The 23,880-nt window shown below is 40.9% G+C and overlaps 1 protein-coding gene across 5 annotated transcripts in view; it reads left to right on the forward strand.

Annotated features, from left to right (window-relative positions):
- Positions 1-23,880, forward strand: part of PFKFB4 (6-phosphofructo-2-kinase/fructose-2,6-biphosphatase 4) — a 107,004-nt gene that overhangs the window by 26,438 nt on the left and 56,686 nt on the right. For 4 of the 5 annotated variants that reach the window (XR_009555446.1, XM_060239897.1, XM_060239899.1 and 1 more), the window contains exon 1: positions 17,229-17,452. The exons of the other annotated variant lie outside the window; for it this stretch is intronic. Coding sequence is in view for 3 of the 4 variants with exons in the window: in XM_060239897.1 (XP_060095880.1) it covers positions 17,350-17,452 (103 nt within the window). In the remaining variant the exon portion in view is untranslated. Of the gene's footprint in view, positions 1-17,228; positions 17,453-23,880 lie in introns of those variants that run through there. 5 annotated transcript variants of the gene reach the window in all.

The following is a 23,880-nucleotide window of genomic DNA, read 5'->3' on the forward strand; positions in this document are numbered from 1 at the left end:
TTGGATTTTAGACCTAAAAGTTGATTTGTCTTGACAGTTGTTTAGGAAATAAATGATTGTATATGCATCTACTTTTGCTAGTGTACATGATCACTACTAGGGGTATCACTAGTGTACATTAACACTATCACTGAAGAAATACACAGCAGGCACCCTGATCTCATTCTGAACCTGGTTAAAGGCTAGGTGAAGCTGCAAGAATTTACCCCTTGTTTGACCTTGAGACAAAGCTTAAAATGAAACAGCCTGAAAAACATAATGGCTTAGCATGATTAATAAACCACACGATAGTTTTCCACTGTAAGAGATAAAGGACTGCTTAGCCTTGTTTTAAAAGATTATTGTTGTAAGTGTTGAATAAATCTGATGAAATTAATAACTGGATGAATTTGTATGGGCAAATTTTTTAGAAATGGTCCTTCAGTGTCCCGAGAGAAATGTACTCCATATCCATGCTTCATATTATTGCGTTATATTATTATAGTGTTTCCACATTTGGAATAGCTGCCATTTCTAGTAGATAGATCAAGAAGGGTAGCCATTTTAGTCTGTCTGTAGCAGTAGAAAAGATGAAGAATCCAATAGCGCCATAAAGACGGACAAAATTTGCGGTCTCACAAAACGTCATACATACCTTGTAATAAATTTTCTTAGTCTTTAAGATGCTACTGAACTCTTTTCTATTTCTAGTAGAGTTAACTCTCATAATGAGATATTTTTATTTTCCTCATGTAAGTAGTGCTGGAAAACTCAAGATGCTGTGCTCGAGCATGTGCCATACAAGGAAGTCTGCAATAGGGAAATAATGCAGGAGTACAGTGGCATCTTAGTCCAAGAAAATTGTTCCTACATGAACTTCCATGTATCAGAGTTCACTTCCTCAGACAAGCTCTGACTGACTCATGAAAGCTCATGCTGGAATAAACTTTTCAGTCTTTAAGGTGTCACTGGACTTCTGTTCCATTTTACTATGCTAGTCTAATATGGAATGATAATGAACTGATGTTGGAGAGTTTGTGTGAGGAGGACTGACTAGTAAAGAAGAAATTATTTGGAAGTATGTATAGCAGTGTGTGAAAACTAGTTGGAGGGAACAGGAAAGAATAGTCTAAGCATGGAAAGGTAGTATGGGGGAACTGGGAAATGTAAGAGAGATGGGCAGGAAGGATCCTAGAGTTCTCCTTCTTGCACAGAGTGGAAGGGTGTAAGGGATTTTATTTTACCTTTTAATTTGTTGTATGTCAGATTTTCTGTTGGTAATTATTCCAAGAAGCTTAGAGCAACTAAATTCAGTGAAGGACTAGAATGGTCGCATATTCTGTACGGGCAAGCAGTTGGCCAATGCTGCGCAGTTTGCACTGGCTACCGATCAAGTACTAGATCCGCCTCAAGGTTTTAGTACTGACGTTTAAAGCCTTATGCGGCCTTGAACTGACATATCTGCGTGACCATCTCTCCCCATATGAACCCCAGAGGTCATTAAGATCAGCAAATCAACATCTTTTGACCATCCCTGGCCCAAGGACGTCCGGCTTCCCTCGACCAGGGCCAGGGCTTTCTCAGCCCTGGCCCCAGCCTGGTGGAACCAGCTCCCTATAGACACTCGGACCCTGCTGGATCTGTTGCTATTCTGGAGGGCCTGTAAAACGGAGCTGTTCCGCCAGGCCTATGGCTGAGGCAGGCGGACGTCCTTACCTTATTATACCATCAAATTGGCCTCCCTGCACTGTTATTTAAGTCGGGCCAATACAGCTGACATCCTTGACACCTAAAGCTGTATTTAATTGAAGTGTCCATACCATTCCATGCCGCTTTGAAATCAACACTGAGTTAAACGGCTTAACGTGTTTAAATTTTAATCCGTTTTTAATTGTTTGATTCTGTTTATTGTTGGCTTGATTGTTTTATTGTGTTGGAACCTGCCCTGAGCTCATTATAGGATAGGGCGGGCTATAAATTGACAGAAATAAAATAAATAATAAATAAATATTCAACAATGTGTAATCTGACAGTCTTGCTTTCATCCTTACTTTAACTAGACATGATTATCAGGTTTCATTTTATTGGACTCAGTTAGAATTTTTTAAATGATCAGCATTTCAGGGCTAGACTTTTTTATTTTTTCTGGTTTAGATGTCATTCTTTTAAAAATAATCCGTACATTGCATGAATAAAAGTGATGTTTATTATAGCTAGCCTGAAATGAAACTCAGTAAATTGGTATCCTGTAAAATTGGACAAGGCAAGACTTCAGTAGCTACATTTTCAATATTTTAGTCATGTTGTAGCCCTGCACCATATCCACTCACTGACTCTTTCCTGTACAGTTATTTTTCCTTTTCTAATAAAGTAGTAATAACTAGCATTGCAGCTTTTTGTTGGAAAATTCCTGGAGATCTGAAGGTGGAGCCTGGGGAGGAACCTCAATGGAGCATAATGCCAAAGTGTCCACCCTCCAAAGAAGCCTTCTTCTTTTGTAATCTGGAGATCAGTTGTAATTCTGGAGGGTCTCCATGAACCACTTGGAGGTTGGCAACCTTAGTGCCAACTTTATAGTTTTAATGGATTCTGTTTATGCTCCAGTATTCCATCCATACAAACAAATTACACTTGTATTTTTCATCAGGTTGCCTTTTTGTGAAGCAAAATAGCAAATAATAAAAGTTACAGATTCTGGCTAGCTAAGTGTTTTCATACACCTGTGCCCTCTGGGTTATATACCCACACATCTGGATTGCTGGACTTCGGGAAGCTCAACAAAAGCTTCTCTTCTTTTCTGTATTTCTAGCTGTCTCTCCTGATTTGGTGTATTGCTTGTTGAATAACAAAGTGCAGTTATTTTCCAAATTCCCAGTGTAAAGAGTTTGGCCAATGAACTGTTCCATAGGATTGGGCATGGCTTTGCACTTTGGACTTTTGGGGGCTGCATGAAAGGCTTGTGATTGTGTGCAAGGAAGGATGTAAGAAGTGAGAAACCACACAAAACTCTCCTTTGATCTCCACCTGTGTTGAAGTGTACCCATTATTTTGACAGGTTGTTAATTCTTTGGAGTAAATATTTTATCCTCTATGCCAGCATTACTTGTCTCTCTTGGGAGAATGGTGTTTTTTGGATCAGCTTCAATCCAGGCACGAAACTACTTTTCTTTGCCCCAAGAAGAGTATTTTATCCATGTGTGAAGGCTTCTGTCTGTATCATCCGGATCACATACTTTGCAAGCATACACTTGAATTCCTGTATGAGTTTTGCACATTTTCAAGTGAACATGTACATGTTTAAGATGGATTTTATAATTTTTATTGGTTTTAACTACAAAAGAAATAAGCATAGATACAAGAAAAAAGAGGGGAGGCCATATACAGAATGGGAAAAGCAGAAAAAAAAAGAAAAATAGAATATATCAATTTTAATTCTGCCTTCAAATAAAATATCCAATTCGTTCTAGCTGCAAGTATAGAGTTCTCCATATATTTTACCGTCTTTATCTTTCATTATAAAACATTTTACTTAACTATTATTTGCAATACAAGTCTAAACAGTTCTTCAACACATATAAGTATAAACAAGTCACAGCAATCTCAACATGGAACTAGCTGCTTTGGCTTAACCATGTTAAAAACACAGACTAGGTTGTTAGTTTAACATTATCCTCATTAACATAGACACAAAAATTCATATCTTTATCCTTAAAAAACTAAAAGAAAAATACAACATAGTATTTTGTCTATCTCAATATAAACAGTTTCTCCTAGGAGACATACTAAAGACAAATCTGCCAGTTTACATAACAACTGTGCTGTCTGCCTTTTTAACAATTAATCCAACTCTTATATCCCTATTGGGCTAGAAAAAACAACTTATTATAACCCAAAAATAAAAATCAAATGTCTGTTCTTATTGAGAGTTTCATACCCAACTACCCACCAAGATAAGAACATTTCAAGAGACCCTTCTTACTAAAAATAAATCTTATCTCCTGATTTGTAACTAATATGCACCTTCTCTCTCCTTAACATGGACTGTGACCAATGTCTTTATCCTTGACAGATTAGAAATAGAGCACAATAATTTATCTATCTTATTATAGACAATTTCTTCAAACAAACATATTAGGAGATCTACTAATTAACAAAATAATTACAGTATCTACCTTCTTAACAGTTATAGATTAATTTGTAGGATTACCCATGTCAATAACAAACATAAAAAGCTAATATCATTATCTGTTAAAGACAAGTTCACCAATTTATCAAGTAATTATGCTATCTGCCTTCTTAAAAGTTAGTCTAAATTAACTATTTTTACATAAGGTTCTTTTCAAAAACTTTTTAGTCCTTTAGCTTTTATATCCATATTATTTTAAACAAGACAACTTATTGTAGCTCCCCAAAAAAACAAAAGAAAGGAAAAAGGAATGTCACTTAGCCTTCTAATATCACATATCAGATTTTCTTACAAAGTCCATATCCAACTATCCACTGAGAAAAATCTAATTCAGGAGGTTCTTCTTTCTGAAAGGCTTCCACATCATGATTTTCTGGTTAAAATACATCTTCTTACTTCTTAATGCAGTCATCCTTCTCTAAGAAAGTGGGAAAAATTCCACAGCCTTTGTTCCTCTCGACCTAACTTGAATCAGTCTCCATTTCCGGTCATCTTTTTAAATTAGCCATAAGGTTCCATTTTGATTTTCTTTTGTTCGTTTCCCAACAAGTCGCTCTCCCATTTCAATTTCACAGACGTCACCTGGGTTCTCTTTAGCACTCTGCTCACGTAGATTTGAGAATTCGCTAGTTTTCAGCACAAAAGCTCCCATTTGCTTCTTAACTAATTCTGTCAATAAACCAAGATCTTGCCTCAGAGACTTCAAACTGCTTAAAATATCTTTTTTGTGAAAAATTTCGCTTAGCAAAGCCATTTTTCTCTGTTAGCAAACTCAGTCCATTAATCCAAGTTGAAAAGTAGCTCAGAGTCCCAAATAGTCCGTTCTTCCCAGTCTCCTCCAAGTGGAGTTTTAAATGTTAGCGTATGAATTTCAAATCAGACGACAAGGAGAAATCCCTCTAACAAGTATCTCATTTTGTTCTGACCGTATTGCAGCCGAATAATAGTCTCTTTAACAAATATCCAATTATCCGGGTCAATTTAAGTATCCATATTCAGATTAATTCAAATTGTTTCCAGTACTTAGAGATGTTCTTTAGCTTTTCACGGCCTCATTCACAGGGAAATTAGAGGTATCGACCTCTTTCCCTTCCTTTGGACTGCCAGTTTATTGAAATGTAAAAATGACCCATTAGCCATTGCCAATTGAAAGCCGACTTATTTGCATTGTAGATTTGTCATGCTTGAGATAGAGGGGTGATAGATCAAAAGCTTATTGAAGAGAAGAAAAGCAAGCGATCGGGCGTTCACCTCTTGCTGCTGTAATGGCGATCACGACAGGGAGAGCTTAAGATCATACAGAAAGAACAGGAGCAACTACTGTTGCACCCCCATCTTGCTGTAAAAGCCCCATGCTAAAAAGAGACCCCTCCAGGGCCCCTCCCCGTCTGATTCAGGAGGGGCCACAAGCAGGAGAGCTCGCGGACCCAACTGAGAGCAAGGCGACGTAGCCCAAACTACATGTTTAAGATGAAGCTTGCTGTGGTGCCGTTTCCACTCCCCAGCATTCAATGTCCATAGAAACTGTTGGATGAAAAAGGCATATGACAGCTATAGAACTAATTTACAGGAGCAGATTAGCTAGATCAGTCACAAAATATTTTAGATGCACAATATTGGGGGATGAAGGTATGAAGCTGCAAAACATATAATGGTTCTATTGTAAAATAATACCAGTATCCATGTTCTAAAGTCTGCTTTGCTCTTAAGGATTTATTTACTTCATTTATACCCCACCTTTGTCCTCAATGGGACCCAAAGTGGTTTAATCATTTCTCCTCTCCTTTGTTTCATCCTTTTAACTTCTGAGATAAATTAGAATGTGTGGACTGGCTCAAGGCCACCCAGCAAGCAAGTGGGGATTTGAAACCAGGCTTGTCCCAGCACTCTAACCACTATGTCACAGTCTGAGATATGGTCTGCAATACCTGGGACCTTTTCTGTTACTGCTTTACTATTGTGGAAAAGCTTCCCAAACAGTGTTAGGCAGGTACCTGTAACTTTCCAGCAAGAATGGAAGACAGAATTATTTAAAAGTACTTATTTTAATGTTTTTGTATTTTACTTATTTGTGCCCCTGTCTAAAGTGCTGAATATGTTGAAAGAAAGGAAGGGTATACAAATGTCTTAAATAAATAAAACCATGTAGCATTTTGTAGTGTTCACATACAATCTTAGTATTCCTTACAACAGATTGTTAAGGTAGGGCCATATTCTCCCCACGTTACTTACTTATTTAATTGATTGATTTATGAAGAAGAAGAGTGGGTTTTGTATCCACTTTTCACTACCCAAGGAATCTCAGAGTGGCTTACAATTGTCTTCTGCTTCTCTCCTCACAATATTGGCCCAAGGTACCCAGTAAGCTTCCATGACACTCTCAACCACTATATTCTGCCTTTCTATCTAGTGGGAACACAGAATGGCTTACATCTTTCTCCTCACCTCCATTTTAGGCTCAGAGGTTAAGCTCAGACAGGGGTCATTTAACAGAAAAAGAGGTGCCAGAGCACATTAGCACAATCATTTGCATAACTCATTTGCATATGCTACATACCCCTGACATCACTGGAAGGTGTACTGAATTATTTTTTTTGGGGGGGGGAATGTAAGAAAGAAAGAACAATAAAATTTAGAGGTTCTGGAACTCCACTCCTGTGAGCTCCTGCCCAAAATGAGGCCTGAGCTCAGAGACTGGCCCAAGATCACTGAGCGAGCTTCCCTGGTATGAGTGTTCCCTCTAAGCTGAGTTAGTGTGAGCTAGTTCACAGTTTTTAAACCTCTGGCTTACACATTTTTGTCTTAGCTCAGGAAAAATGGCGCCAGAGCAAACTAATTTGTGCAGTAGCTCACAACTTTAATGCTAGTAGCTTACGAAGTAGCAGTTTGGTTCACAAGACTCCACAACTTAGAGGGAGCATTCCAACCCAGCTCTCTCAGATACTAGCCAGACGTTCTTAACCTCTACACCGTGCTGAGAGAATCACACATCGAAGCCAATGATAGGTGTAAGATCTGAACCACGGGCTTTCTGGTTCACACTTCAGTTTACTCAATACTAGTTGCAAACACTGTTTATCAGCAGACTTAAATCCTTGATGTGAAACCAGAAGTAAAATATGAAGGTTAACCTAATTAGATACATGAGAATTGTGTGCTCTAATTTTGATTCTGCTTACAGTTTTTTTGGCTGAAGTTCTTTCACTTCCAACACCACTTGTATGGTGTGGGCAAATCAGACATTTGTTCCAGATAGCTCAGTATCGGCTTCTTTGATTGGCAGCAGCTCTCTGAAGTCTCAAGCAGAGGAAGGTCTTCTCCAAAATGCGTTACTGAGATTCTTGAAATTAAGATGCGAGGGATTGGAACCTTATATATGCAATGGATGTACTCTGCCACTAAGGCACAGCATGCCTATAATTGGTTCTTCTTTCTTCTAGATGCTGAAGTTTCCTGCTTCGGGGACTGGAGGTGGGATGAGGTACAGCCTTTCATGAATAGAACACAGTGATGTATTTTAAGTCCTCCAGCTTCTGTTGTCTTCTTGGGGAAGGACAAATGGGTGATAGAGACCAATCTATTTCTTATTCAGAACTTTCTGATTTTAATTTAAGAAAAAGGACAGTGGGTTATTTAGACCTACTTAGTATCAGGATATATTTTTGTATACAATTTTTACTGTTTAGCTGTGCAGCAGAAGTGCCATCTACTGGCAATGATGGCTTTTGCTTGTAAAAATTTATAATGCATTTGCCATATTCAGGTTTTTGTACAGAGACTAAGTACATGTTAAAACATTTGCTAGAGCACATTCATCTAATTACACATCAAAATTATTAAAATGTAGTTAACACATATCCAAGATGTATATACTACTCCTCGACAGGTCTTTTTTTCTGGAAAAAGAGGTGCTAGAACTCTCAAGAAGGAAAAGAAGGAGAAACACCTAGGTGCCCCTCATGAACTTTTAAATATTTTTTGAGAATTTTGTTTCCACAAAGAGGTTCTGGAACTCTGTTCCACCATGTTCCCTCAGAAAAAAAGCCTTGCTCCTCAATCATGCCCCAAACAAATATAAAATCCAGTAATCTATATACTGTTAGCCACATGTGGCCACCATTTAGGATATTTAAATCCCTCCACTTTTGTAGAAAAATATGAAATAAAAAATGGGTTTTTAAATTGCCACAAAATGGAATTGCATTAGTCAGTGCTATTAGGGAGCCACTTGAGCTCTGTGTCAAACCCAGCAGCTCACAATCTCTTTAAATGCCTTCCCACCATCCATTGAAAGCAGTCTTTTAAAGATGTGGGTGGGTTTTTTTAGGAGAGGCACCAGCAGTCATGCTGAAAATTTGGGTGCTTCTACCTCAAAAACAGCCCCCCTGAGCCCCAAATATCACTGGATCAATTCTCCATTATACATTGGTATAATGGAGCTGAAAAATCCAGGTTTCCCAAATATTTCCCAAATCCAAATACCATACCGATATTGGGATTCAGGAATATTGGGAAATACTCTTTGCGACCCCATGGACCAAATCACACCAGGCCCTCCCGTCTTCCACCATTCTCCAAAGTCCACTCAAATTCATGTTAGTTACATCAGTAATGCTATCCAGCCATCTCATTTTTTGCCATCCCCTTCTTCTTTTGCCTTCTGTCTTGCCTAGCATCAGGATCTTCTCCAGTGAGTGCTCCCTTCTCATTTGATGGCCAAAGTATTTGAGCTTCAACTTCAGCATCTGACCTTCCAGGGAACAGGCTGGGTTGATTTCCCTTAGGATTGACTGATTTGATCTCCAAGGGACTCTCAAGAGTCTTCTCCAGCACCACAGCTTGAAAACATCTATTCTTCTGCACTCAGCCTTCCTTATGGTCCAACTCTCATAGCCATACATTACTACTGGGAATACCATCACTTTGACTATATAGACTTTTGTTGTCGGGGTGATGTCTCTACTTTGTATTATAATGCCTATGTTTGCCATAGCTATCCTCCCAAGGAGCAAATGTCTTTTAATTTCATGGCTACAGTCAGCATCTGCAGTGATCTTGGATCCCAGAAATCTGTCACGACTTCCATGTCTTCCCCTTCTATTTGCTAAGGAGTGATGGGGCCAGATGCCATGATCTTAGTTTTTTGATGTTGAGTTTCAAGCCTACTTTTGCGCTCTCCTCTTTCACCCTCAACAAGAGGTTCTTTCTGCCATTAGAGTGGTGTTATCTGCATATCTGAGGTTGTTATTTTCCCCAGCAATCTTAATTCCAGTTTGTGCTTCATCCAGGCCGGCATTCTGCGTGATGTACTCTGCATATAAATTAAATAAGCAGGGTGACAATTTACATCCTTGTTGAACTTTTCCTCTTCTAAACTTATCAGTTGTTCCATATCCCGTTCTGACAGTTGCTTCTTGACTCTTATACAGGTTTCTCAGGAGACATATGAGGTGGTCTGGTACTCCCATCTCTTTAAGGACTTGCCACAGTTTGTTGTGATCCACACAATCAAAGGCTTTAGCGTAGTCAATGAAACAGAAATAGATGTTTTTCTGGTACTCATGTGCTTTCTCCATAATCCATCGAATGTTGGCAATTTGATCTCTAGTTCTTCTACCTCTTCGAAACCCAGCTTGAACTTCTGGTAGTTCCTGATCTACATACAGGAACCCGATTGCCAGGGGGTAGAGTAGATTGTCAGTCCCTGGGACAATCACAAGTGTTCTGGGATGGGATTGCCAGCCCCTGGGACTACCACAGGTGTTCTGGGGTCCTTGGGGTTTTTTGCATGGGGTCAACCCAACATCACTATCAAATCATGTATCATGTCCGTGGCCACAGTTTGCAGCACAGAAATCAGGGACCCATGGCTTTGTGGCATCAAGTAGTGAAAAAACATGGGTTTGAAGGATGGATACTCAGGGTATTTGTGTGGGGTCACCCCAACTTCACCATCAAATCACATATTGTGTCCATGGCCACAGCTTGCAGTACAGAAATCAGGGATCCAGGGCTTCGTGGCATCACAGTGGTGAAAAAAAAACATGGTTTTTAAGGATGGATCCTCCTGGATCCTCAGGGTTTTTGTGTTCACCATCAAATCACATAATGTGCCTGCGACCACAGCTCACAGTGCAGAAATTGGATCCACGGCTTCGTGGCACCACAGTAGTGATAAAAGAATGCTTCCAAAGCACAGATCCTCATGGATCCTGAGGGTTTTTGCGTTGGGTCACCCCAATATCACTTTTCAAAACTGGAAGATCCATGGGGGGCAGGTTTTGCCCAGGTAACTAAAAGACCCCCTGGATCCCCAGGGGAAAGGGTCTCTTGCCCAAGGAAGACAGGTAGGATGAAATCAAAGACTTGCTGTATTGCAAAATGAACCCAGCTGGCTTAGGTTGGGGGCTGTAAGTAGCATCTACTCCTATGGAGTGGAATAGAAGTTCCATAATTAGCTCTTAGACCTGCCAGTCAAGCTCAGCACAACTGCTATAGGAGTTTGTATGACAGCAAGAAGTCTCCTCTAGTGTTGCCTGGAACTTTATTGCATCAGCGCCAGGATGTTTGCAAAATTGGCCATTTTAAGCACGAATAGTTTTGTGCCCATCCCTATTTGCTACTCTTTGGGGTCACATAGTGTCCAAGGATGTTATATTTATTTATTTTTATTTTATTTATTTTATGATTTATATCCCGCCCTTCCCAACAAGTGGCTCAGGGCGGCTGACTTGCCCTGACTTGAATATGTGACTAATTCATTCTCCATATATGATTGTAAAGACTTCTAAGATATTTTTGCTTCCTTAGATTGTTTTCAGAAAGTTCTCATATGCTTCATTTAAAGCAGAAGTGAACCTTCTGTAGCAGTATTTGGAATTATGCTATTTCTTCCATGTTCATCTTCCAAGTCAGTAGATTCACAAACTCCTGGCAAAAACTCCCTTTGGTTGGGAGTGTACTCCATCAACCTTTGGGCTGTTAAACAATCAATCAAGAATACTTGCGTGTCATTGGTTGAGTCCGCTCCTCTCTCTCACCTGAGTGGCTGTTGCTAGCCAGCCAAGTTGATTCTGTCAGTAAAAGGCAACCAACTTTGGTTCTGGCAGTTCCTGGCTCTCCTTACTCTTCCATTGGCTGAGCTGCCTGTTGTACAGCTTCACAGTGGAAAGAAAGAAAACTTTCCCTTGTTTGGCTGTGAGAGGGAGGAGGAGGAAAACAGCCATGCAGAAAGCCTTCCTTTGATTGGCTGAGGGAAGGAGGGTAAGAGTTAGAGAAAAGCTTCCCTCAATTGGCTGAGGGATCCTCCCCCTCCTTCTCTGGAAGGGAAACAGAGAGACTCCTTGAGAACTCATTGGGCCCAGTCCTGACTAGGGCTGTCATTTCCAGGTTGGTGGGAAATTTCTGAAGATTTTGTGGTGGGGTCTACAGAAACCAGAGTTTGGGGACAGGACAGGCCTCAGCTGAATATAATGCATAGAGTCCAGGGGGAGGGAGACCTGTTGTCTGGTGTTCAGTTGTGATACCAGGAGATCTTCAGGCTCCACTTGGAGGATGGCTACCCTAGGCCTGGCAGCACCCTCTGGATGACTTATTGCCACCTGACTGGCATTACTTAACTAGGCCTGTCTGCTTGCTCCTGTTCAGCAACAACCCCCCTATGACAGACTGTGTTATTTGCCGTTGCCAACTCCAGGTTGGGAAATTCCTGGAGATTTGTGGGGTGGAGCCTGGAGAGAGTGGATTTGAGGAGGGGTGGAAACTGACACAGGTACAATGGCATAGACTCCACTCTCCAAACCAGCCATTTCCTCCTAGGGAACCATTGTTGCCAATCTCTAGGTGAGAGATGGATATCACTCAGAATTACAACTGTTCTCCAGATGGCAGAGATTAGCTCCCCGGGAGGGGGGAGTGAATGCCTTCACTTGGGTGGGTGGGAAGACAGCAAGGGTGGGGGGCACTTACCCAGAGCCTATTTCTGGAGCCCATTGTATTTTTATCCACAACGGGTGTTATTCCTAGTTGTGCATAACCTGCAGGTACAAAAGCAGAAAAGAGGATTCAGGAAAACAAAGCCAGACAAAATAGAATCTGAATCTGTGGTCATACTCCATTCTGTATCCACCATTACTTTTCTTTCATTTTTAGGAAAATTAAATACAACTACATTGCAAGTCAAAACGCCTTTCTGCTGAGTCTGTAGGAATGTGTTCTGATTGGCTTGTAGCGAAGCAACTGCCATGTGTTCTTCCCTTTGCATGTGATAAAGTGGCCATCTGGCTTGAAGAATGACCAAGTAACAAGATTGGGTGGAGAGCCAGCACTGTATACTGGTTAGGATTTTGTCGACTAAAATTCTGGGGAAATTGGGGTTGAATACTCACTGTACCATGGAAGCTGGCTGGATGATGTTGGGCTTGTCACTTTCTCTCAACCTGACCTACCTCATGGTGTTGTTTTTGTGAGGATACATTGGAGGCAGGGAAAACAGTATTGTAAACTGCTTTGGGTGAAAGCAGAGTATTAACAAGCAAACAAAATCTCCTGTAGTCCCAACTTCATGGATTTGTGGTTTTTTCTCGCCCTTCCTTCCAGGAACTTAATGCGGTATGCATGGTTCTCTTGTTATATTTTTATCTTCACACCAACCCTTTGAGGTAGATTAGTTCATTAGCTTGTAATTTCTTATTCCCCAGTACTATTCTGATACTCTTACTACTGTAATCACTTTGGCTCCCTGGATTATTATCCTTTAAGTAACCTTGTGAGGATACATGGCATAAGAGCCAGTGGTGTGCCCAATGCCATCCCAGGTCAGCCCAGTCCAACATTGTTCCTCCACAGAATCATTTGGGTACAAGATGTATTCCATTTTCATGGGTCATGCTGGAATGGCTGGTCATCCAATTATTCTAATAGCTTAATTATGCATTGTGCTTTAAAGTACTTCAAGTATTACAGGATTACAAGACATTTAAAGCACAATTTACCAAAGCCAGTGGAGGGTTTAGTCAGTCAGTCTGAGCAGAAGTCAGCTTTGTTTGTACTCCTGACAGCTACAATTGAAATGGAAGTTTATATCTGCTCTCTGAACAACAACGATGTGCTTTGAGTCCTATACTACAGACATAGTGGCCTCTTTGTCCATGCAACGGGGAGCTTTCCTGCATTCCTCTCTGTTTCTGTGTCTTCTTCCAGCTCCTGGACAGATCATTCCCTGGGTTGCAGGACCGCGTGAAAGAATAGCCACATAAGTGTGGCAGCTGGAGTGAGACAGGGTAATGGGTGCAAAATTGCTCTTCTTCCACAAGCACTGCTCTGCTGAGGATGTGGGGCAAATGTCGCCCCCTTCTCTCTTCCTCACTCCAGCCCACACTACCATTCCTCTGCTTGGATTCCCATGACTTTAGAAATTATTTTTCTGTGCTGATAGGGCTGCACATGTGGAATGGAATGTGTACTTCCACATACAGAGGGTTGAATACATGCCATTGGCTAGTATAGACTAATGTGGCCTCATCAAAGAAATCCTAGTTTTGTGAGGAGAAAGAATACTCTACCTACACCTTCTCCCATCCAAATTATAACTCAAGAGTTTTTCCATAGAGGGACCCTAACTAGTTTTATCTAGTTTCACTTGTTCTTTGTCTGTTTTTTCCTTTGTCCCCCTGCATCTTGTTTGTTTAATTGCTGCCTTTATTGTATCAGTCTTAAGAATTTTAAAACAACTCACTCTATGCATAAATTGAATACTGCATGCTTGTAGTTCATGTTCCTGCCCTGAAAAACCTGAAGTCACTTGCAGAAGAATTTGCAAAATTCCTCAGACTTCAAATGTAAAAAAATCTGGACCAAAAATTAAACTGAACTCAGTATTTCATCTTGATAGAATACTACCTTCACAATGCTCATCATCCAGCCTATACAGAGAAAAGAGACAAGTATTAAATCACTATACCTGTAGGGAGAGAAGTGGACAGTGGCAATGGCATTAGTAGAAAGAAACAGGAGTTTGAGAGCTCCATAAAGTAGAGTCCTTTTGGACATAGACCCAGATTGCATTCTGACTTCATGGCCAACTAATTAAACAGATGGTTGTCAGCATCACGCGTAAACACAGCTTGTTTGCTGGGTTCACACATGCCACTCACTTCTCCCATCTCCTTTCCCCTCTAGTGTAGACAGTCTAAGACAGCATGATTGAACACTGCATTTTGATCAAGCTTCAGTTTGCTGTGATTCTGAACACAGGTGCCATGGCAAATAAGAGCATCTTTCTTTCCACAAGATGGAATTTTACAACTAAGGTTTCTCAGAGGTTTCATAGCGTGAGAGGGAGAAGAGTCTCCAGTTTGCAAGGGTGCCTGTTTTCAGGTATCATATTGAACTGGAGCTTGGCCAAACTGGAAAGTGTTAATCAAACTTTGTCCATTACATGAGGGAGAATGAGGGCAGTACATGGGTACAGTGAACAAGTACATTAGTTATAGTTGGAAAAATGATCATTCCCTGGGGTGCAGGACTAGCAATATTACCATATCAGAATTTGGTATGATAATATGAATGCAGCCACAGTATACTAATAGAAAGGAAAAGGTTACTCAGGGACAGGAAAAGGTAGTGAGTAATCACAGTGCTGGGCCAGGGAAAGGGCTAGTAATGGCAAGGGAGCCTATAGCTTTCTGCCAACATTCAGTGGTCCATAGAGTGGTTTACATCCACCTGCAGCTGATGACTATGATACTGACTACACAAAGACACGTGAGTCTTTGCCTGCTTCCCAAACTTCCCTGCAACTTTCTTCCAGTTTTCCTGTGTGTGTTAAACCACTCTCAATCAGGGCTGAATTCTGAAACTGTCAGTTCTTGACTCTTCTTAGCTAGGGCTGAAATCAGACTCAACTCAGTCAAGGCAGAAATCTGACTGAATTCTCCTCAGCATCCAGTTCAGAAGGCTCTCTCTGCTCAGCTGATGCTAACTTATCAGGTTGCTTGGAGCAACCAGTCATGCAAAGCTCTCTTTTTATGTGAAGAATTAACCTTTCACAGTCTTTAGCTGTTTGTATAGCACTTCTAAACTTTTAAAAAGTGGTCTGTCACAGCTGCCAAGACTACTCAACATTTCTGGGGCCTTGCCCACAAACATTCAAATTAATTTATGTACATTAATAGTATTTCTAGATATGTGTTCCAGTTGAAGACCTTTCGGATGTGCTAGAAAAAAGAGAGCCACAGTTCACATGTGCCCTTTTTGTCAGAGGAAATGCAAAATTGGTATTACTGTCTCACTGCTTTTACTGTCCTGATTGAATTTTGTAGAACTTTTATCTATGTTATCCTTGGTTCATGTGTTCTACTTCTGTTTTCAGAATGTTCCCCATATCTTTTGATCTTGCCTTGTGTAACAATTTCCCCTCCCCAGTCTAGACCTTTGTACGCATGTGCATTCATGGTATGTCTTTACTAGTTACTTTCATGTATCTGATGACACAGTATTTTGCCTTCCAAAGCTCATGCCACAATAAATTTGTTAAGTTTTTAAGGTGACATGACTTTTTAATGATACTGTCTTGGGTAGGCTTGATGGTAACTGCTTAGCTTTGAAGTATGGGGAAATTACCCTTTGGTGAGAAAGTGCAGACTCCCTGAATTGCAGGGCATTTCCTGTGCAAGTCTGACCCTTTAGAACAGGGGTGTTGAACTCATGTGTTATGAGGGCTGGATCTGACATAAAAGAGACCTTGTTGGGCCAGGCCATGTCGGCTTGGGCTGAGCCATGTGGGGATGAGCCATGTGTGTACCTATTTAAGATTAAGTAGCAGAGATATAAACATTATTAAGGACACAGACAAACACAATTGAAGATTTTTTTTAAAAAAAACTTAATACATGTTTCAAACATTAGCACTCATCGTCTTAAAGGTGCTTTCTTTGTATTTCTCCCATGGGATCCAGGGAACCAGACAAAGGAAGCTCTGGCTCTTTCCTTCCTTCCCCAGGGATGGGGAGCAGGGAGTTTCAATCAATAGAAGGAAGAGAGGCTTGGCTCAGTAGCTCTGCTGTGCGATTGAGAGAGCCTGGCAAAGCAAGCTATTCCTCCCCAAGGGAGGAGCCTCAGCCAATGGAGAAAATAGAGGTTTTGTTCTGTAACTCCTGTGCAACTGAGCAATCTTTGCAAAGCAAGCTGTGATGCAGAAGGAAGCAAGAGAGAGGGAGAAAGAAGCAGATGACAGCCAGTTGCTCAGGGGCCTGATAGGAGCCCTCCACGGGCCTGATTCAGCCTCCAAACTGCATGTTTGACACCCCTGCTCTAGAAGGATGAAATCTCATGCATTACGCTTGCTCATTATACAAACTGAAAGCTGCTGTTTGCTTAACAATTGCTTAACATCCTGCTTATATAGATGGCTATATGTGATGGATGGAAGTTAACTGTGCCCATTAGGATAACCTGAATTTTTTTCACTTGTGTTTTACATGTGATTGGACATGCACTTAGCTTTTGTCTTGCAATAGACATTCTGTATATTTTCAGGGATACTCTAAAACACAACTATACGTTTTTAAAGAACACACAGTCTATCTTCTGATGATGCCTGATTTTTAAGAACATGTATTTCCTGTGTAGACTCCTCCTTGATAACTCGATAATTATGTTGAATGTAAACACTATTGCATCCAGTAGAACTTACATTTCAATAAATGTTCCATAGGATCTGGTGCGGTTCTTTTCATGGGTTAGTAATAAAGCAGATCAGAATTTTCATATAAAGTAGCCAAGGCGCCCCCCCCCCCCTTTATTTTTTGCGGAGGCTTTCCCTCTCAGTAGCAGGCATTGGCAGTTCCGATATTTCTTGCCGGGGTTTCCCTTTGTCTCCGGCGACACTCAGGGGGGCGGAGCCGAGGCTGCACCTTCCGCGCGTTGCTCCGCACTGGGGCGAGTCTCGTCTGTTCGGGCGTCGCAACTTGTTCCCGATGCTGGCCTGAGGAGGTGGAGCTTCGCTATAGACTCCGCCTTCCGGGGGCCCTGCCTGCCCGCCAGCCTCTTTTAGTCGCCGAAAGAAGCCCGGACATAAGCAGGCTGGCGGGCTGGCAGGCGGCGCGCCCTCTGCATCTTGCTAGGAGTTTCTTCTGCTGTCGCAGCAGACGCGACTGCGGTGAAGCTCGAGTTCGGATGCGGGAATGGCGGCGTCGCCGGCGCGAGAGCTCACGCAGAACCCCCTGCAGAAGATCTGGGTGCCTTACAACAACGGGCTCCCGGCAAAGCACAGCGCGCAACGTGGGGGTGAGTGTGTGTGGGCCATCGGGGCAAGCAGAGAACTAATGGCAGGGGGGGGGGGGACTGCTGAGATGTGATGGGGTTACATCACCTACGGGGAGGTTCTGGACCATGAGGAAACTAGACCTAGCATTTGAAGCAAAGACCCGGTGTGGTACTAGGGGTGAAGCAGGTAAAGAGTTTTTCAGGGCAACTCGAAAAACTGCAGGATCTTAACAGTTTTGAAGCAGACGGAGGAACCGGCGTCTTCCAAGGAGAGGCGGGGTAATGGGATGGCCACAATGATGGTGGGAGTTGCTCTTTTTTTTGCTTAGGTGTCAGAATTCCTCTAAGACGGATATCCAGCAGGATCCTGACACGGAGCTGGTCCAGGGGGATTGAAGCGATTACCTCTGAGTGCCCGTTATTGTTCGCACAGTATGACTAACACTTAAAATTGGAGTGAAGTTTAAAAACAATTGAAATGCAATGCACCTTAGAAATGCTATTTATTGACACGTTGGTAATGAAATCTCTGTGCTACCCTTGGTTCCTATACCTGGAGTGAAGTAAATACCAAACAACTGGGAATGCGGGAAGCAGCCTGAGAAAGAACTATCACCTTTATACCCCTTGTGGCAGGATTTCAGTTGCCTCGCAGTCAGTGCTATTAGGTGCATGGACAGGTGGGGGCCAATGTAAGGTGCATCTCTCTCTCTTTCTCTCTCTGCATGTGTACACATAAAAGAGCAGTTTGGCTGGGTAGCATCACATTTCCATCCACTTAAGAATGTATACTGCAAAAATGCTCCCCTCCTCCCAGTTCCCTTTCAAACTTATGACCCCCCTTTTTTTCTTTCTGCGTTAGTCCAGACCTGATCTGGTAAATCAGCCTTGAAAAAAGTCAACATGTGGTTTGATATGTAACAGTCATCATCAGTATCACAACTCTAGCCATTTTTCTTCTACAAGTCACCTCTTTGTCTTTCTGAATGAATGTGATGCCTTTTTAAGATGAGGTTTTACTCTCTCAGAATGCTTTCTAGGAACTGTCATATGAACATCTGCATGTAATAATCTGCAACATTAGATAATTCCTGCATTTACTTCACAGTATGGAATAGTAAACTGACTGGTCCCCATTTGGATAACCCAAACTACACAGTGGGCGGCCACCCACAACGTAGGGAGTTTTATCTACTTGTGACCTTCCTTAAATATGAAGCAAATATAGCTTGGTAAACTGAAGAACCATCATAAAACTGATCTGATGAACATACACCAGATTGTAGAGAGGAGATGAACATTTGCTAAAAGGGAAAAAAGTGAAAGTCAGGGATCAACCTTCTAAATAACTAAAAGGAGGTGGGGGTGGAGATTTTATGGAATGGTAATTTCCAGATTGTCCCCCCCCCACTCTAATTATTTGCATTTCTGACTTACACATTTATATATGTATTTAAATGGGACTAACATTTGCCAATAATGGATATGCCATTCTGTGCATAAGATGATAATACATTGTTGAAAAGGTCAGTGTATTTGAAGTCGTTAAATGTAAATCAGTATCCAAATATGATAGTCCTCAATACTTTTACTGTATTAAAGACTGCTTCTGAGTTGGAATAATACTAAACCTTCTTTTGTTTAACTACAATGTCTGTGGTTTACATGTTTAGCAAAAGCCAGGGCTTTTTTGAGCAGGAATGAAGTTCTGGCTGACTTGGTGTCAGGGGTTGTGGCCTAATATGCATATGAGTTCCTGCTGGGCCTTTTCTACAAAAAAGCCTTTTGTGAAACAGTGGTGACATCAGGGGGTGTGGTCTAATATGCAAATAAGTTCCTGCTGGGCTTTTTCTACAAACAAAGCCCAGTCAAAAGCTAAACATTTTTCCTGTTTCTCAGAGGGCAAGATCGGAGATGTGCTTTGGTAATGTTAAGGTGCTGTTAACGAAGACATTTAAATTTCCTAAATATGAAAAATAGTACAATTGTATATGCTAACAAAGTCATGAATTATGTTTTTTAAGTTAAATGGGTAAGAGAAGCTTAATATGGCAGTCCACATTACATAAATTGTAGTTCCCTCCCCCCATAGTTCTGTTTTTGTTTTTTCCCTGAAACATGACTTCTGGGAATTTTGGGAAAACTGACATCTGAGTGGAATGGATTTTAATCCAGTTGATATCAGTGGACTTGGACATGTTTAAAAAACCTTTGAGAGAAGTGTGAAAAATGTAACAGAAACTGTATTGGGGTATATCTGCTACTTCAATTTCTAGTGCATTGTCAGATAGTAAAATTTACACCCCCTCTCACTTTGACCCTAAGCAGTATGATTAGAGTGCGTAACATTCTCACCTCCACCCTGCCAGTGAGGACTTCTTTCCTTCCCAAGATTGTGCTCCTTTGGATCTGGGGACCTGAAGTAACAGTGTGAGGAACAAATTAGAAGTATGCAGCAGGAGTCCAGAGTCAGTAAAAATTTATTTCCTCTCCTCTACCCAACAAAATAGCAAGTTCGAATCCAAGCCCCGGTGTTTGTGGCAGCAGAGGTCAGTGTCTTTCACAACAGTCTGACTTCTGTCATTGGAAATCACTAATATTTTTGGTATTCATAGAATCATAGAGTTGGAAGGGACCTCCAGGGTCATCTAGTCCAACCCCCTGCACAATGCAGGAAATTATCAAATACGTCCCCCTAAGTTCGCAGAATTAGCATTGCTGTCAGATGGTCATCTAGCCTCTGTTTAAAAACCTCCAAAGAAGGAGAGCCTACAACCTCCCATGGAAGCCTGTTTCACAAAGGAACTTCTCTGTCAGGAAGTTCTTCCTAATGCATAGCTGAAAACTCTTTTGATTTAATTTCAACCCATTGGTTCTGGTCTGACCTTATGGGACAACAGAAAACAACTTTGCACTGTCCTCTATATGAGAACCCTTCAAGTACTTGAAAATGGTGATCATATCATCTCTCAGTCATCTTCTCTCCAGGCTAAACATATCAAGCTCCTTCAGCCTTTCCTCATAGGATTTGGTCTCCAGACCCCTCACCATCTTTGTTGCCCTCCTCTGGTCACGTTCTAGTTTGTCTATATCCTTCTTTAATTGTGATGCTCAAAACTGAATGCAGTACTCTATTTGTGGGATTATTTTTCTACTCACATATATTTCTCTGTAGAGGCACAATTTCTTAATTGAATGCCATTGTTTGTGCCAGTCTCTTGGCATCTGTAACACATTGGCACTTTTTAGATCAATTTTTCTTTGCAAAAAATAACACAATATATTTATTAAATTCCTGTATGTTAGATTAGCTGGGACAACAAAGCATCTCAGTACCAAAATCAGCGATCAGAGAGCTTTTCTCTTAACAAAACTATAAGTGATAAGTAGGTGTACTTTGGGGGTGTGCAGGTAACAGTGTCCACAGTGACAAAGTTGCTGAACTAATTTTATATGCATTTTGTTTAAAAAGTGCAACTGGGAAGACTTTTCATACCAGTTTATTCTGTATTGGATTGTGGCCAGTAGGTGATATATCAATTCTGTTTTTTAAAATGACTTTTAATTTTTTTTAAAGTTTCGAAACTATGCATGGTATATTTTCTTTTTCTTTAACCACCCATGGGGTCTTAATACACGAGACTAAGTAAAATACTTCAAAATAACTATAATTTTAAATAATTCCAATTTATTCCAGTATTGAACTGAGATTCCTTCATTTTTGCTTATAACTTTGTAAACTGCTGCCAGTATTTTCACAGTTCTTACTTGAGCTAAAGGTACATGGTAGAAATTTTAGCTATGTTCTAAAATAAAGATAAAATTGAGGGGGCAGCTTAGGCTCCAGTGATCTGCCTTTATACCAATAAAATCTGATGTTTTTACCTGAAATGGACAACTGATAAACACTTCTATGAAATACAAAAGTTTATTATTCTCTACAGTAATCTATTCTGAAGGTAATTTGTACCTGGCTGCAACTTAACTTGAGTATGATTGGCTCAAAACCAAAGCTGCTTTTCAAGTTATTGTTTTAAATTGTTTCCACGTCTATGCAGTGTGTAGTCAGTTCATGACAGGGGGAGAAGGTATAGACTTGATTACTGCTTAGTGTTTTGATGACATTTATTTTTGTTACAGTGGCTTTCCCTCCCTTGGAATTTAAGGTCATCATGTCACCCTCTCCCCCAGTTAATTTTTTTAGTGTGCTTTTGGAATAAGATTTGGGCCCAGGCCTAAACAGTTTTACTAAAACTACTGTTTAATGGACTCAAGGCCATGACCTGCATAGCCCAGGCTAGCTTGATCTCAACAGATCTTGAAAGCTAAGCAGGGTTGGCTCTGTCTAGTATTCGGATGGGAGCCCTCCAAAGAATAGCAGGGTTGTGACAAGAAGGCAGGTAATAGCAAACCACCTCTGAACATCTCTTGCCTTGAAAACTCTATGAAGTCTCCAAAAGTTAGCTGTGACTTGATGGCAAAAAAGAAAAGTGGACTTGAGTAGAATTGTCTACTGCCAGGAAACGAATTGCTATCTCTTTTAATAGAGGCTTAATGAACACTCTGCTCATGACCCAAGTTCAATCCCAGTGGAAGCTGGTTCAGGTAGCCTGCTCAGGTTGACTCAGCCTTCCATCCTTCCGAGGTCAGTAAAAGGAGTACCCAGCTTGCTGGGGGGGAAGTGTAGATGACTGGGGAAGGCAATGGCAAACCACCCTGTAAAAAGTCTGCCGTGAAAACGTTGTGAAAGCAATGTCACCTCAGAGTCAGAAACGACTGGTGCTTGCACAGGGGACTACCTTTACCTTTAATGCCATGAATTATGGTATTGTGACTGTGAGCCACCCAGAGTCTGTATGGGGTGGGCAGCATACAAATGTAAGGTAAATAAATAAAAAAAATTTTTTAACTGTCCGTTACCAAATAAGGTTCTGTTAAAGGGACAGGACTTTTCCCCTCTTGTTGACATCCTGATCCATTTTGCACTTCAAATTATTCAAGTAAAAGGCATTAATTAAAGAAGTTTGTTCCATAAGTGCATTTCCAGTGCTAATGTCTGGCCAAAACCAGCCTTTCCTTTGCAGCTGTCCTGGCACCTGTAAAGGCCTGCTTTGGAACTGAAGAACTTCTGTGAATTACACTTCCAGGGTAATTTTTTTTTGGGGGGGGGGGATTCTTCTTTCTGGGCTGTGGCCGAAATATATAGGCAGTGTTTATGGGTAAGTTTCTCTTCCAGAACAATGTGCTGCAAAAGGGCTTACTCCTTTCTTGGAAGTTAGCCCCACTGAATAAAATGGAACTTACTTCTGAGTAGAAGTGCTTAGGTTTGCTCTCTGTATCTAATAACATGGAACATAGACCCATATCCACTGTTTCTGCCTACATATGCAATATGTGCATAATAAAAACAACATGCTTAAGAATTTCTGAGTAATATTTTCAGGTGGGTAGCCCTGTTGGTCTGAAGCAACAGAACGTTTGAATTCATTGGCATCTTTAAGACTTAACAAAATTTTATTCTAGGTATAAGTGTTCATGTGCATGCACACTTCTTCAGATACATACATAATGTGTGTGATTTCTGCCTCCTAGAATCTTTTCTTGGAAGAACACAAAGCAATTTTCTAGCCTCTCTTCAAGAGGTTGACTTCTGCTGTGAGCAAGAAAGGTTCAGAGGCAGAGGAATGCACTTAACATGTAGATGACTGGAGTTAATAAGAAGCCAAATGACTTTGCAGTTTATGAAGCTGTGAAATATTAGCATTTTATTGTTATCTGTGTTGTTTTCTCCCCCTCTTGTCCCACAGAACTCTGTGAACTTTGAAATGTTGCTGTAAATACTGCTGTTGTGCACGGGGTCACAGTCCCAAATGTATTAATCTGGAGGTGCATTATTGCAGATTAGTAGCTCCACACTGATTAGTATTTTGATGTCATAACTCTAGCATAGAATATGAAAAGTGCGATTGTATGTGCTGGAGGGAAGGCCAGAGCAGATATAACTGTTTGTCAAACAGAGGAGATCAATTTCAAACTTTGGTTTCACTTCGTCATAAATGTGACATGACACATTTTGGATTGTATATATCTAGTGAATTGTATATACCTAGTGGTTGCTCAAAACTCCTTTACACATGTTTTTCTGGACAAAATTGTGTGGAAAAGTATCCATGTGCTGAAAACGTACCTCCCCAAGTCTTTTTTGCAGTCTGTACTGTGGCTTTTTTCCCCTGTCAATTTTATCTGAAGGGCTTTTACGAGTGTTAAAGGCTGTACAATATAATCGAGAATTTCATTAAAAGTTTACACTATATTTTTTATTTGAAGAGCGCAGCAGTATAGGTATAAAACTTGCATGAGAATACAAGTGTAGTGGCACCACAGCTGAGTAGAAGTGCTTAGGTTTGCTCTCTGTATCTAATAACTAAGAACATAGAACCAAGTGTTGT

The sequence above is a fragment of the Heteronotia binoei genome, chromosome 5 (assembly GCF_032191835.1).
Source record: "Heteronotia binoei isolate CCM8104 ecotype False Entrance Well chromosome 5, APGP_CSIRO_Hbin_v1, whole genome shotgun sequence".
Lineage (NCBI taxonomy): Eukaryota > Metazoa > Chordata > Lepidosauria > Squamata > Gekkonidae > Heteronotia > Heteronotia binoei.